This window comes from Pristis pectinata, chromosome 16, assembly GCF_009764475.1.
Source record: "Pristis pectinata isolate sPriPec2 chromosome 16, sPriPec2.1.pri, whole genome shotgun sequence".
Lineage (NCBI taxonomy): Eukaryota > Metazoa > Chordata > Chondrichthyes > Rhinopristiformes > Pristidae > Pristis > Pristis pectinata.
The window spans coordinates 21,384,028-21,400,652 of NC_067420.1; the positions used below are offsets into that span (position 1 = coordinate 21,384,028).

The window sequence follows — 16,625 nt, forward strand, 5'->3', positions numbered from 1 at the left end:
GGCAGAGCAGAGGAGTAGAGGCCAGCAGAGGTCAGCCATGATCATATTGAATGGTGGGGCCAGCTTGAGGGGCCTGATGGCCTACTCCTGCTCCTATTTTCTTGTGTTCTTGTGCAATAGGTTAAGAATATGATTTACTTTTATGGGAAAACTTGATCATGAGACCCATGTGGGTAAACTGTCAGGAGCAATCAATCAATTTCATGCTCCCATGTCTGATTGCTTCAGCTGTGTTTGAGGAGCTTCAACGTTTGGAAAGATTGGTGTGTAAAAAAAACAGACGAGAAGAGACATTGAGTACCTCAGCAGCACCAACTCTGGAGACCAAAAGTTGAAAAGGAAGAAACAAGCAACAGTTAGAAGACCTGCAATACCATACGTGGCCTGCTCAGAAACAAGTGGGTAATACTTAACCCTTAACACACCACTAGACTAGTACAGCAATTTAAGAGAATTATTAAACGGAGTTTGGAGTAACCCACGTGAATGAAGTGTTTTCTTTTTGCCGGCTGACCAAAAGACAGTTTTACGGCCAACATGTGCGGTTTTTAGATCATGAAGTAAGGAGGTCTCAGGGAAGGTTTGAGCAACCTGCATGCACTGTACCTGTGGACAGAACCATTCCACATTGTGAGTGATCACCAGGGCAAGTTTTGTTTTTAACTGAAGAGGGATAATTTCACCTAACCTTCTGTGTCATTATTTGCGGTGTTTATATTTATAATTATTTTATTTGTGGTATTTAGACAGCTTTTAATTAACTGCATTAATTTAAAATCTCTAATCTGAATATTTATATAATGCAGCCTGCTTCTCTTGGCAAACAGGAACTTTTCCAAGCCTTCCAACTTTTCCATCTGTTCACTGACCACCACCTCCCATCCACCAAATGAAAAACACTTCCTTCCTTCACTCAAGAAGTCTGCAGTAGACAAAGCTCCAAAAGTTTAAAACTCGCTCTAGAAATTAAAGCACAAGATCCCAAGTTCACTCATCAGTGCAGCAGCATCACCACCTTGCATTCGTTTCACAGCTTTAACACAGCAACATGCTCCAGGGAGCATTTTCAAATTAAATTTGATCACAAGCCTATCACGATCAAATCAGGGCAGATGGCCAGAAGCTCGTTGACAGAGGATTCTTTCATGAAGCAGGTCAAAGGGAAAAAATATTACTGATGAAGAGAAGCTCAGGAAGGGAATTCCAGAGCAGAGGCTGCAGAAGACACTGATGCCAATGGTGGAGCAATTTAAACCAATTGTGTACTAGAGGCCAGAGAGGGACAAGGAGAAAGATCTCGGAAAGTTGCACAGCAATGAGAGGAAAGATAGGAAAGGCCATGGAACGGTATGAAAATGGGAATATTAAAACAGAGGTATTGCCAAATTGGAAGCCATCACGGGTTAGCAAACACAGGAGTTTTGGCTAAATGGCTGATATTTGCTCATTGAAAACAACACATTTGAATATATACACAAATAAATCTTCCAGATTAGTGTGCTGCATTCAGTGTTTTAATCACAGTCTGCTCTACGTTGGGAAACTAAATGGAGATTGGGCAATTCATTTGCAGAACACTTCCACCAGACGACAGGGATGACCAAGCTTCCCGTTGCATCTCAATCGAATACTCCAAAAGCAAAAAACTCATTCCAGCAAAGGGTCTTCAACCCAAAATGTTAACTCTGCTTCTCTTTCCACAGATGCTGCCTGACTTGCCAAGTGTTTCCAGTATCTTCTGTTACTATTTACGTTTCCAGGTAGATCAATGCAGGGGAACAGAAAATCTCCCAAATCAAATATAAAAAATGAATGACATTCTTTTGTACCTCATATCTTAAAATGATTCAGAGCTTGCTAGAGTTTGGGTCTCCTCTACATTGGAGAAACCAAATGCAGATTGGGCGATAGCTTTGCAGAGCACTTGCATTCAGTCCACAGGGGCAATCCTGACCTTCCTGTTGCCTGACACTTTAATTTTCCATCCCACTGACCCATTGGTCTGTGGCTTCCTGCACTGTTACAATGAGGCCCAGCCCAAGCTTGAGGAACAGCACCTCTTCATCTGTCTGGGCATATTGCAGCCTCTGAATTCAATAATGAATTCTACAAATTCAGGTCGCTCGATTTCTCCGCCCGCATCAGTCATCTATCTGTGATAATAGCTCTGTTTGTTTGTTTTATTTCCCCCTCTGGGAGTGGAAGATGTACCCAGCCTGACCTGCTGGGGTTATCCTCCTGCACTGCCTTTTGCAACTCCTATATTCTTTTGTCCGTGTTCTCACCCTCTAACTGTTCCCATTCATTCATTACCCAGATACCCTTGCTTACAGCTTATCCCCATGGACATCCCAGTCTTACCCCATCAGAAACACTCCCCCTTCCCCACCCTCTCCGCAGCTTAAAGAGCTTTTCTCTCCTTCCCAGTTCAGACAAAAAGGTGCTCAACCTGAAACATTAGCTCTGCTCGTCTTCCCACAGTTAGAGTTTAACAGTGATTTATCTGAAGTGATAAAAGAAAAGCTATTGATGCTAACTATAACTGTCAGTACACAAAATAAATGTTACTGTTCCCAGTTTTCAAAAGAACTGTTGCAAGGACTTTCACGCATGTAACGTGCTGGCAGATGGAAGCTGCAGAGAGAGCACAATGGGGTTCAATGTTGATCAACGTTCTTTTGATGTCACTTGCACAAAATTCTATTGTATGTACAAGGCTTGAGAGAACCAGATGGCCAAGTATGAGCCAAAATACCTTATACTATCCGAGCCTCTGCTCAGAAGCCCAAAGTCCCTGTATTCCTCCAGAAGGTGACCTTTCTCGAAAATTTATCATTATTGATCACTCCTCTTGCTGACAATGTTCTCAAACACCAGATACCCATGCTGTAATCATTCTGTGAACCCAGATTCCAGGGGATCCTCTTCCCAACCCACTGCCACCCTTCCCTTCAGTGATCCTTTCTCCACCTGGCTTCTCTGATCACAGAGGGGGACTACTTTACTTGCAATTAAACAATAGAAAGTACTTACATCCATACACCATGGCCTGTGTGCATAGGGAGAAGCATTAAACTCAAAAAGCTGACAATAAATTATATCAGCAGATCATTTGTAAACGCGTCACAACCAGCTTGACACATTTTTTTATCTGACACTATCACCCCTTATCCTCATCATGGGTAATAAAAGAAATCCAGAGGTTTAATACCAATATAGAAGAGCATCAAGTTCCATCCACGTTTTTTCTCCCCCCCACGAGTAACAGATTCAGGGGAACTGAACGAAAATACTTTGGTGACATCAATTTATTGGCAATGCAAAGAAAAGGAGCTGAATTTACCAACACGCTTCCCCTTGGTGAGAAGTAGAAATGCACTCAAATCTCAAAGCAAGTTCACAAATTAGTAACCAAGCTAAGAAAAACTGCAAATGTCAGTAACCTGATATAAAAATAGAAAATGCTGGAAATTCTCAGGAGACCAGGCAGCAACTGTGGAGAGCGAAAGGAGTTTTGTTTCAGGTCAATGACCTTTCGTTTGAAGAAAGGTTACCAACACAAAACCTAACTGTTTCTATCCCTATCCACACTGTCCAGCATTTTCTATTTTTATACTTAATAATGGTTACATTTAGTCCCCCCAACGTGTAGACTTCACAAAAACAGAAAATTGTTCAACTGCCAATATTCTTTACTGAGCATGAGTTGAATTTCTCTGCATTAGCGAGCACTCGACATACAAAATAGCATTGTTTTCCAAATTTAGCCTAGTCACATGATTTCCTCAGCACACTGCCTCAAATTCTCAATGACATACACGAAGGCAGTGCCATTTTCTCCACAATAGTGACCTTTTCACTTTCTAACAACATTCCCACTTAATATGATTCCTTTCCACTTCTTAAACTATATTTCATTTATCTTTTAATACATTTGAAAAGTTACAATTTCAACCCAAGCACAGACGTAGTCTTGCAAAGTAATCCAGATAGACACCCCACCTGGTATTTTAATTGTACTTAATTATTTGCAAATTTTAATAGGCAAAATTGAAAGCAAAAACCGATTCACGTCAAAGTCTTTGACTTTCTGCCATTCTATTTCCAACAACACTGCAGAACTGATTGGGGTATTCCGGAAAGAAAAGTATGAAGTAAGGCGGCATCATCTTTAGCCTTTTACATTTCATTTGAAATAGGAGAAAAGTCAAACTTGGGAGATGCATATGAGATCAAGGGGAAGGTAAAGTATCACCAATATTTTTTTTAAATTTTGAAAACCATTCTGAATGAATTACAATCCACATCAAAATTTGTTTTTTTTTCCCCACTTGTGTTTCATGTTTTTATTGGGAAAATGTCCCAACATTGAGAAATTCAAATACTATCACCACCACCAGGGAGTCCTGCAAGTTCCAGACAATCCTAGCTTCTTTTCAAATGGTCCCGAAAGTTCACTGTGTGTGTCACAACATGGATGATGGTCACTTGCATCAATCTGTCTGTACTTGCTCTTTAACCCCACATACCAGCTGTTTCTTTTCCTTTCCTCTCAACTAATATTTTCGCATCTTCATTTCTCTTCCTTACCCGACTCAATTCACAATTAGTTCAAACCCCTGGTCAGATATTCCTGTTTCTTTCTCAATCCTTAATTTCATTTCTTAAGAAGATACACCATCAGTTTCACAATTCAGTGAAGGTCAGTTTGTCCACTTCCTCTCACTTCCAGGATGCATATGTGGCTTGTTAATTGATGGGGAAGCCGGTACTGGAAACCCATCTCAAGTAGGTTTCCACTAACAACAAATCTTAATTTAGGTCAAGACGAAAGGAAGTTGGCTGTCAAACCCGCAACACTTGCCCAACTCAGATCATATCCTGTGTCCAATACATATGTGCTTAATGGCCCTTGCTGGCTTCCAAACTGGCAATGCTTCGGAATTAAAAGCCTCATCCTTGTTTAAAAATCTATACACGGTCATGTCCTCTTACAATTACCGTCTCTGTCCTCTTGTACATGGTGGATTTTTATTGCTCCACTATTAATAATTATGCCTTTATCTCCCTGGGCTCTGGAACTACATCCCTTGCCACTTCATCTCTCTTTTCCTCGAAGATGTCTCTTCAAAAATGACTTACATGAGCTATCCTAATATTTCACATGCCTCAGTGACAAACTATGTTGATAATGCTACTGTGTTAAGCATCTCAGGACATCTTATTATATTGAAGACACTTTATAAAATATATTTTGTTATTACCAATACACTTTATAAAGTATCTTTATACAGATTGTTTGACCCAAGCCTTACAGGATGTGACTAGGTTCAAGTCAGTTTGGGTGTCAAAAAAAATCCTAGGGCTTGGTTGGCTATGGTCTTAATTTTATACTCAGATTTTAGACTTGTAGGTGCACAGCAGCAGTCACCTGAACCAGCAGGTGCTGTGAGGGACTCTTACTAATCCTCAACAAAGAACTGTACTTTACATTCAAAGCAGCAGTTCTGCCCTCTGCAATAGCTCCATAGTCTATCATCTCCAGGAGAAGAGGTGACAAAAGGATAACCATCTCTCTTCATCCACATCACCCTCATCACCACAACATTCCAATTATGGCCCTCATCCAAGTCCTCTGGGACAAATACGATGACAAGGACTCCTTCTGGTGAGCTCCTGCAAGATTCCCTACACCTGAAGACAGACTGCAGCCTGCTATTTTCTTGTGCCTCTCTAATCTGCACATCCCTTGCAGTGTCAGTCTTTGAGAGGGTGTTGTAGCATGTCAGATACAAGATGTAGTGTCTCCTTCATCATCACCCCCTCCTTTACCCTTCAATGTCCCCTTCAGCTCTACTCCTTCCCTGGAAGAGGAGGCCTGACCAAGTGGCCTATCCCTTCAACCTGCAAAGGTAAAAACTTGCGAGCTATAGCCCAAACAGTACTGATGCTGCAGCACAAGTAGTCATAAGAGTGTCCATAGTTAATGAAAAGTGGATGCAGTGATCACATTGGAGCGATGTCACAAAGTACACCAGGCACATTGCAATTGCTCACGTACTTTGGGCTCAGTGACCCCCATCACTTGCAAGATGGTCCCCTAAATCAGGGTTTGGCACTGCATTCAAGGGCTCCCCTCCCATATGTGGCCTCACTCCTGTTCCTCACTGTCTTTGCCCAAATGGAGATGAGAAAGGACACAGTAATATTTATTATCGTCCTTTTAGAAGCTTGACCCCTCTGGGGGTTAGGGTAGAGGTGTATTGGGTGGAAGAGCAATAATTGACAGTTGTGTGTGTGCACACACACACACTCTTAACCAGCATAAAAGAGCATTATCTCTGTTGGTCTACAGCTCACCTCGACACATTCAGTTGGCCATGAAATTCCTTGCAGCATTTCTCCCCATTTCAGGGATTCACACAAATGGCCAATACTTAAACCAGCCATCTTCACCCCCAGCCCTCTGTGACACAAGATATCCATCCTAGGCTTCATCTCCAGGACTTCAGTACTATATTGAGTAAACCTTAGAACAGCCTCCCTTTCCCCTGTAACCAATGCCTGATCCACAGCAGTCATTGTGTCCTGCTGTGGAGCTGCCACTGCAAATTGCCCAAAGTGTCTACAGCAATGCTAAATGGAATATGGGCTGCACAAAAATGGCACAGATCCCCTTTCAAAGTGTGCTTCTGGCTGTAAATCAACAAAACCCACTTTCAAACCTCTTTGACCAATTGCAGGGTATTTTGCAGTGGAATGGATTGGGAAATAGTGTTACAATGCAAAAGCCACTTAACATACCAAAAAGAGGGAGAAATCCAATCCCTAGGGTAAGGTGCCTTAAAATAAAATTATTCCTTCATTTTCTTCCTCACCAATGCAATAGACACAGACAGAACTATAATTAAGTTCTAATTTAGTGATTACTACTATCAAATCGCTGAGTTAGCTAACTATTTTAAGCAGAACTTGCAAGTTACATTAGGTGTCAGGAACCAAATTGTGATCCAGTATGTCACCAAGTATATTAATTCTTATGATTAAAACTATGTAAGAACGCCAATAATCTATTATAAAAGAATGTTTACATTGGCACTAGCAACAGCAATCATAACAATTCTCCTCATGTTTCTAAGGAATTTTCTGTAAAAGTGAAGACTATCAAACGTACAAATAATATTACATACATTTTCACCCTGCATCCAAGTATTATTGCATACATTTTCACCCCTAGCCTGGATAGCCATTTTGTTGCTGCAGAGATCCTTGCTTCAGTGTCCAGGACACTGAATGGTTATAAATCAAATCAAGACAAGGAATAACAAAGGCGGCGGCATTCAAGAATTAAATAAATGGGAGGAAGCCGAACAGAATCCTCAGCTGACAGCATACATAAGTAACTTTAAAAAAAACAGGTATAATCATGGGAATTTTTATTGTTACACTTATTTTAATTGGGAAATTAACCAACTTAATGTGATGGGAGGATAACTCACAGGAAAAGGTTAGGATAAGGATTACCAAAACTTAAAAACAATTAAAACAGTTAAAAGAAAATAGTGTCATGCACTTATACACCAACTTTCACGATATCAAGATGTCCCAAAGCATTCAGTATGCAATACTCTGTCCACCTGGGCTTTAAACTGAAATATCTTTAGTGGATGGTATTAAATGCTACCAACTGAACCTTAACTGGCATTAATTCAAGGCCACTAACAAAATACCACTACAGAGCTTAGGCAAAAAGAATGCATCCTCCTTCACAAAATATTTTCCAGATAAGCAACTGGGCGGGTTCCAAGCACGGGTTTCAGGCACCACAAACGTTTAACACCATAGGGACTCTATACAGTTTTAGGAAAAACACGTAGAAAATAAATTAAAGAAACTTTCTTGCTAGGTTACATACCAAGAGTTCAGCTCTAAAGAACAGTAGTTCAAGTGTTGAATAATGTCATGGTCTTTAGCGCCTTTACTGAATGGAGAACCCACAGTTTGCAGCTTCTCGTAGCCTGGTTTGGAAGAAGAAAGAATTTACTTTCCTTCCAGCAGCAACAACATCGACTCCAACCCACAGGATGTGGGACTGTGATCTAATCCTCACAAGTTCCAGAGTCTGGCGGATTCCCAAAGCCCCTGGCAGCTCCAGACCTGCTCGCAGCACCGTAAATTCCCGTCCATAAGCTGCGCTCTTAAATAAATCTCCCATCCTCCCCGGCGATGAGCTCGAACTGAAGGGGGAGTCGCCCAGAACATCCGCGGCAAGAATAATGATAAAGGCGTCCAGGAGAGCAGAAAATGGAGCGGACGGAGAAAGAATTGGAAGGAGGGGGAAGAAAAGTAGAGAAGGGCTTGGGAGAGGGAAAGGGAACCAAGATGGGGAGGAAGGAAGAGAGATTACATGCAATTAATCTGGTGTGTGGGTTGCCTACCCTCTGTGGTGATTGCAATTCCATCTCAATGTTTATGTGATCAACAAGGAAGGTGCAGAAAACACAAGAGGTGGTTATCCAGGAACCAGAACAATGTTGATCCACAGACATATATTTTTCGATATTCATTTTTGGGTTCTGAACATCTCTGGTGAGGCTAGTAGTTAATGTGAATCTCTAGTCACCCTGGAGGAGATGGCAGTGAGCCACCTTCTTGACCACTGCAGGTGAAGGTACTATCACAGGGCTAATGGGCAGTGTGTTCAGAGATTTAGACCCAGTGACGATGAAAGATTGGCAGTACATTTCTAAACTAGGATAGTGTGTAACTTGGAGGAGAACACACAGGCAGTGGTGTTGCACTCTGTCTACTGCCCTTGACTGCTTTAATGATAGGGACTGTAGTGCTGTTGGAGTAGCTTGGGCAAGTAAATGCATCTGTAAATGGTGTACACTGTAGCCACCATTGTAAAGGTGGTGGAAGGAATGAATTTTCAGTGGAATTGATAGGGGTGCCAATCAAGTGGGCTACTTTGACTTAATGGTACTGAGCTTCTTGAGAGTTGTTGGTGCTGCACCCATCCAGGCAGGTGCAGAGGATTCCATCATGCTGCTTATTTGTGCCTTAGAAATGGTGGAAAGCTTTGAGATGTCAGGAGATGAATCCCTCGCCACAGAATACCCAGCCTTTGACCTGCTTGTGCAGCCACAGTTTTTAGAGCAAAAAAAAATGATCTTTAGATGCTGCCTGACCCACTGAGTTCCTCCAGCAGCTTGTTTTTTGCTTCAGATTCCAGCATCGGCAGTCTTTTGTGTCTCCAGCTGCAGTATTTATGTAGGCTGGTCCAGTTAATGAAAAAAAGGAAAGAAAACTGCAGGTTTTAGAAATATGAAATGAAAAACTAGAAAATGCTGGAAAAACTCAGCAGTTCGGGCAGCATCTGTGGAAAGAGAAACAGTCAATGTTTTGGGTCTGCGTCCCTTCATCAGAACTTGCAGAAATACGCCGACTCCAGTTGTTAACTGTTTCTTTTTCCACGGATGCTGCCTGACCTGCTGAGTTTTCTGACATTTTCTGTCTTTTGGCTCAGTTAAATTTTGATGAGTGGTCAGAATGCCTCTTGTTTTGAAGCTGGTCGTTGCTTGGCACTTCTGGGTCATGAACGTTACCTGCTACTTATCAACCATGCCTGAAAGTTAGTCAGGTCTTGCTACGTGCAAGCACGTGCTACTTCATTTGCAGAGGAGTTGCAAGTGGAAATGAAGATTGTGCAATCGTCAGTAGACATCTCTTCTTCTGACCTTATGTCCTGATGGAGGGTTTCGACCTGAAATGTTGATAATCCCTTTCTCCCCACAGATGCTTCTCGATCCATTGAGTTCCTCCAGCGGACTGTTTGTTGCTCCAGCTGAAGATGGTTGTACCCAGGACGTTGCTCTGAGGACCTCCTACAGTGATGTCCTGGGGCTGAAATGATTAGCCTCCAACAACCATAACCATCTTCCTTTGTGTGAGGTATAAGTCCAAACACAGATTAGGAGCTGCACATGTCAGCAGAGTGGCTTCCTCCTGGCTTTGATGTCTTATAAGAGAAATGAAAACCCAGGAATATTTAAGAATAACCCAAGGAATATTTAGGAATAACCCAATGGTACAATAATCATAAAATATTATTACATTTGGTGGCTATCAACCTGAAACACAAACACTGGTTCTCTCTCCACCGATGCTGCCTGGCCTACTGAGTATTTTCAATATCTTCTGTTTTTATTCCTAATGATAGCGTTCTTGGATGACTATTTGATTCTGTCCTGGTATTATTCGTCTTGAGTGCAAATGGTCTTGCCACTCTAGTACTGAGGAATAAACTAATAGTTTATAACTCACAGATTTGGTTGAAGACTAACCCAGAGCTGCCATATGACCTGAAAAATTATCATTACTACACGGCAACAATGGAAAGAAAGAATTCTAATGAGAAGAAACTAGATTACCAGTGTTGAATTGTAAGGCCAGACATTAGGAGGCAAGTTACCTGAGGTGAGTAGCACTGAGTCTGAGACTGGCACAAACAAAATACGAAATGATGGAACCACAAGTGTTGAAATTTGTCCAAAATTATCAATGTGTAGTGGAAGAAAGAACTTACTCTGTAGAAGGTAGATTGTCCATATGGGCAGATTTCTATAACCTTAGAACTCTGACAGTAAATAAAGTTCTATGCGATTTTAAAAAAAAGGCAAAATATGAATAAATGCAGACAAAACTACTAAAGATATAAGCAGAAGGATGAATTCACAGATCCTACGTTCTGAGTGGGAGGCCATGCTCAAAGGGAGTAAGAGTAGCAGATTATCCTGCAGTGCCAACTCTCCCACCCACGCACCTTCAACTGCGGCTCTCTGCTGGAATTTTTGAATCAGTGAATTTATCAAAGAAGTAATGTGGACTGAAAGTGTAAATTCATATATAACTTGCAAGATTCATTCTAAATCAAATTTAAAGAAAAGAACAAAAGAAAATAAATGATAAAACTAAGTGAGAGCATCCATATAATTAAAAAAAGGCAAAATATGAATACTTTGAGTACTTTATTTTTGATTCACATCACACTTGCTGAGTTGCTGCAAGAGTTCTAGAGTTAGACAGATGTTATTGTTAGATTAAATGTGTTTAAGATCTGGACATCACATGGTCTAATCATCGTACCTGGGCCATACTGTGATGTCTTGGAACAGCTAATCTGATTAAATATTTTACCTCAGAAGTCCAGCTCAATGCCAAGCTTCCAAACTAGTGGAGAACGCTAGTGGAGGATAGATTAACAAAAATACCAAACCAGAGATCCATTGCCAACTACTTTTTAAACCTACCACAAAAGCCAACTGCTGTAAATGTCAACTAAATGAAAGCAATAGCATTTCATGCTATTTTAGATGATAGCACTTCCCCAGATTTTGTCTACAATGAAATTTGGGGAGATGATATCCCCAGATTTCATCTACAACAGACTTAATAGTTGGTGATACTGTCCATTGATACCTGGGATCCAGGAACATTCCGAAAGCATATCCTAGTGCCTTAACAACATAACTCAATGCTGCTTGATGCCCTTTTGATCCACAATTTTGACAATCCAATTTAAAGCTGATAAAGTGTACTTCACATGAAGACACTTCATGAAAGACAGAATGCAAAAGAATCCTATCTACAATCTTACACAAGGCTGAGAGGTAAAGTACCCCCAAGGTACATCCACACAAGTCAAAGCAGATCAAGATACTAAATCCCCAATGAAAACCAAAACCTGTCTAATTTGTGGCTGTGGTCACCTAGAGAATGCATGGAATGACTCTGTGACCAAGTCACAATAGTAGAGACATCCCTAGAGTAAACTTTTAAAAATGGAATATTTCTTCAAATCCTTGTTACTTGAAAGGCTGATACCAAGTGTTGATGGTTTTATTATTTCAAAACTCAACATTTAGTTGTTCTTCCACCAAGTGAAACCTTAAATTATCTTTGATTTTTTTTCCAAGCAACTTTAGTGGATTCTCCTATTTTACAGAAAACTTAATTAGCAAGATGTTTTCCTTTGGCAGGACTAACTTTCATTCTTGTATTCCTTTTGTTGATTAGGGCTCAGTGAAACACAGAAATCAATATGTAATGGGCAATTAACTTCATGCATTGACCAGATATTAATAGCTGCTGGTGCCACAAGGACAGGCTCAGTTCAAAAGTTCAGTGATCACTTTCAGAACTGAATGTTATTTTTCTACTCAACAGCACATGGCTCAAAGCTTAAAAGAAAATTATTAGAAGTGTTACATTAGAATATTACAAGTCATGCTAATAATTCCTTTCATTTTAACTTTGTTAATACAGAAAACTGATAATAATCCCAGGCACCAGTGGGAAAACATGATTCTACTTCAATTGAATTAACCCCACCATGCAATATATTAAATTACAATAAAAATCAAAAAAACTGCAGATGCTGAAAATACAAAATAATAACTGAAAATGCTGGAAAAAATCAACAGGTCAGGCAACACCTGTGGAAAAAGAACAAACAAAATGTTTCAGGCCGAATATCCTTTGTCAGAATAGGAATGAGGGAAAACTAGTTAGTTTTAAATTATAGAGAGGGCGTGGGAGGAATGGATAGCACAATGGGAATATCACTGATAAAGTGACACCAGCATTGACATGGGGCAAGCTGTAGATGATATTATTCAGTTAATAGATTAATGAAGGCAGTTAGAGAGAGAACACAACCAGAGAAACAAAGGAAGGTATGTAGCAGAGGTGATGTCTGGGACCTCGGAGATTCACAGGCCAGCAAGGTTAGATGGACCTAGGAGAGAATTTCAGGGATTTGGAGGTTGGGTCAGCATCTCAGAGAGTGGTGATTAGGTTTTGAGATTAGTGGGTAGAGGTGAGGAAAGATGGGGGAGGGGTTCATTGCATTGTTCTTTAGAGGGGACAAAAGGATCAAATTAAGTAGGGGACCAACCCAATCTAGCATCAATTGAGACTCAAGCTGATAAGTGCCTAGTCAAATTTCCAGGGTGAAATGGTACAACTTGTAAGTGGTTATTTCTTCATTTCACTTCAGGGTTGGTGGGGGTGGAAGGGTGATTGATTTTCACTTGCATGATGTTGTATGAAACAGTGTTAGATGATTGTATTTCTAAGCCAGTGTGCTTCAGACAATAAAGCTTTGTACATATATTGAACACACCTAGTTACTTAAGCGGATTTAATTTATTTGATCTGAGCAGGGGTAATTTTTGAAGCAGTCTTCTGACGTTGATTATGGGATCAGAATAAATACAAAGGAGACAATAGCTGTATCAAACAAAAAGTTAACCAGAGATTAAAGGCAGAATAGATTAGTGGATCCAGCCAGAAACTAACATGACTGAAAATGAAATGAGAATATACCATTCACTGGTCAGCACAGGATTTATATGTCTCAAGAAGAATTAGAGGAAACAGTTTATAAAGTTGGACTTCCTTCTTTTGCTCACTCATGTGTATTTTGCAACGACCAAGTTCCTGATATCGTTAATCTTGCCTTTTTTCAATCATACTGAGAAAACAGGTGCAACATTAATATACCTTCCTCTAGTATTTGACAAGTGTCTGGGGAATAGGACTATTGCCAAAGCTGGCGACTGTGATTAAATGCAGACCAAATCTTGCATTAATAAATGCATTCCTACGAAACCATAGATTGAGAGGAGCTCAGTCCGTCGCAAATAATTAATGATGTTCTCCTTAAGGAAATGTTCTTTCTCCCTTTTTTTTACTCTGTACATCAGCAACATCCTGCTGACATCATCACATGAATTTATTTACACAAGTGATGGTGCATTAAGGCAATGAGTTTTCAAAATGATCTGTACATCCTAGAGGAATAATTTCCAAACTTGGCTCTTGAAGAGACAAGAGACTGCAGATGCTGGAATCTGGAGCAACACACAAAAAGCTGGAGGAACTCAGTGGGTCAGGCAGTATCTATGGAGGGAAATGGATAGTCAATGTTTCAGGTCAAGAGCTTTCATCTGCACTGAAACCTATGGCTTTTGAAATCTTATGTATCCAAAAGAGCCATTTCCTACTCTCACCATAATAATTTACAGACCAATAAAATGTTTGTGGAACAATAATAATGCACAAAGAAATCAGCCTTACCTTGGGTTGCTCTAGATTGAAATCTGTTATTGCTGTCAAAAAGGCATTTGCAGTTAAAATGTGATTCCTGTCAAAAAGACAGTCTTGAGGCTAAACATTTTTGAAAAGCTTATTGGAAGATCCTGGGCAAGTGTTCTTCTTACTCTCCATGGATCAATTCATGCCCTGGAGTACTCTCTACACTCTCTACAGTGTGGCCATCCATTGCCTCACACTTGACATGTCAACACAGATGAACATCATCATACAAATTGCAAATGTTTTTCTAAGGTCCATGACATTTCTTTAGTTATTGCTCTGTATGTCAGTGGGTATACATTGTTATCAAATATTGCTCCTTGCATGAAGAGAAGGGATTTGATTATATTTTGAGACTATGTAAAAATCATTTTTGACTCTGAACTTCCACTTCATGAAAATGTGGCCCCACTAGTAAGAAGGAGGCTTAGGTCAAGGAAACTTCTCTGGTTATATGAGGTCCAACTTTATTCAAAATATTGAGAGCCAATGAAACAAAATCTGGTCAGCATTCCCTCTCCAACTTGTATTTTATGTATTTGATCAAAGGTCTGAACATTTAAGCTTCTGGGTTTCTGCAGACAAAATAAGCATTGGACTACTTTGAACCACATTTGGATGTGACATGGAAAGCTTGCTTACTAATTGAACAAGTGCAGCAGCATGAACTCACAATCTAGGCACAATCAATGAATCATTTTCCAAACTTCTGCCCTGAATTTATATGTCACGGAAGCAATCCACCTGGTGGGCAACGGGTCATTGACTGGCTATCAATCTTCTAATGTGCACCTTGTCTGCAACTGCAGAATAAAAGAATGCTGGTCTTGCTGGCAAAGCCCTTAACCCATAAAGTGTTTTATTAAGTGAAACAATTTTCATCAGTTATCAAAAATGAAAATACACATACAAGAGTGCATGTGCTCATAAAACTCTCTTTGTATATCCATGGGTATGCGTTGTTACATTCCCGCTGGTATGTTATTTTATAGCTGATATTGGACAATTCTGACCCTTGGGTGGTGTTGGATGCAAAACAGGTGTTACTGATGCCACTGAATCCATGAGGTACCATTTACAAAAACATCTGTAAAACCTTTTATTAATATTTGTTTTACACGTTTCAGTTTTAAGTAAATAATTAAAATATTTTTACCCAGATGAATTAACAGAAAATGCTGGAGATTCTCAGCTGGTCGATTTTCGACCTGAGAATTCTCACTCGACAGTCTGCCCTATTGAGTATCCCCAACATTTTAGATTTTTATTTCATTTTTCCAGCATTTGCAGATTTTTGTTTTTGCTTTGGCATTAATAATAAATGCCGGAAAGCCATAAATAACAATATTATTTTCTTTCCAGCGAAACATGTTGATGTACGGACTCCCAACCGTGCATCATTCACAACACTGTTCACCAAAACACGCCGGTGTCCCTTGTTGCCATTCCCCTGTCAATCAAGACACCAGCGACCGCAGATGCTGGAATCGGGAGCAAAGAGTAAACATCTGGGAGATTTCAGCTGGTCGAGCAGCATCCGTGGAGGCAGAGGGATGGTCGACGCATTAGGGCGAGACCCTGCATCAGGACCCTGATGCAAGGTGTTCGACCCAAAACACAAACCACACCTCTACCTCCGCAGATGCTGCTCGACCCACTGACCGCTCCCAGCGGCTTGGTTTTTTTTGCTCCTGTCAATCAAATGGGATGAACGGCGTGATGGGTCCGCGGCGCGATGACGTCAGGAGAGACGCCGCTTTGTTCGCGGCCGTCGGCTGCCTGGTAACGTGACTGTCAGTGGAAGAGGAAGCGGCGGCCGCTGGTGGCGGACCTGGCCTGGGTCTGTGCTCCAACAGCGCTGGGACATGGGCGCCCTTTTAACCGTGTGCTCCCTCGGCAGCCTGGTAAGGAGGGAATGCGAGGGACAGTGGCCCGGGACTGGCTGGGCCCGTCAGGCTGCCGCTGTTGACGGACGGCCCACACGGGTCGTCAGCGGGCCACTGCCTGACTGGCCGCCCCGCTCACGTTTGGTGCGAGGAGGCGGCCCGACGTTTAACCCCCGGTGATTAATGCGGCATCTCCCTCTTGCGCCGTTTGATTTGCTCAGAATTTGTAGCTGCGGGGAAGCTTCGCCTTAAATCCAACTCCAAAAATCAGGATAAAGGCGTTTTGGAGGCTGTCAGTTGAAGTGTTCTTCACAATTAGTGGGTAATTACACGGCTGGAAGGGGTCACCTTCCCAAAGAGCGCTTTCTTATGTTAAAAAAATATGTTAAGGGTTTGCAGTATCTCCCATTACCTTTCCCGTGCAATGCTAAAACAAAATGCCAGAAGTTAGTCAATTTCTTTCCAGTGAGGATGTTGTAAATCGAAAGCAAACGGGCTTGTTTTGACAAGCTGTAACTTTGGAAATCATTCATCCGATGGCCATTATTGCCAGATGGAGGAGCGCTGGTGCTCAGTAGA

The 16,625-nt window shown here is 41.1% G+C and overlaps 1 protein-coding gene and 1 long non-coding RNA gene across 2 annotated transcripts in view; one reads left to right on the forward strand and one right to left on the reverse strand.

The window, feature by feature from the left end:
- LOC127578727 (uncharacterized) overlaps nucleotides 1-8,160 on the reverse strand; it is a 34,921-nt gene extending 26,761 nt beyond the window's left edge. The window contains exon 1 of the long non-coding RNA XR_007957564.1: nucleotides 7,916-8,160. This is a non-coding gene — a long non-coding RNA (uncharacterized LOC127578727). The remainder of the gene's footprint in view (nucleotides 1-7,915) is intronic.
- A 7,738-nt stretch (nucleotides 8,161-15,898) lies between these two features.
- LOC127578719 (serine incorporator 1-like) overlaps nucleotides 15,899-16,625 on the forward strand; it is a 19,929-nt gene continuing 19,202 nt past the window's right edge. The window contains exon 1 of the mRNA XM_052031088.1: nucleotides 15,899-16,064. Within this exon, the coding sequence (XP_051887048.1) occupies nucleotides 16,026-16,064 (39 nt within the window). The 5' untranslated portion in view covers nucleotides 15,899-16,025. The remainder of the gene's footprint in view (nucleotides 16,065-16,625) is intronic.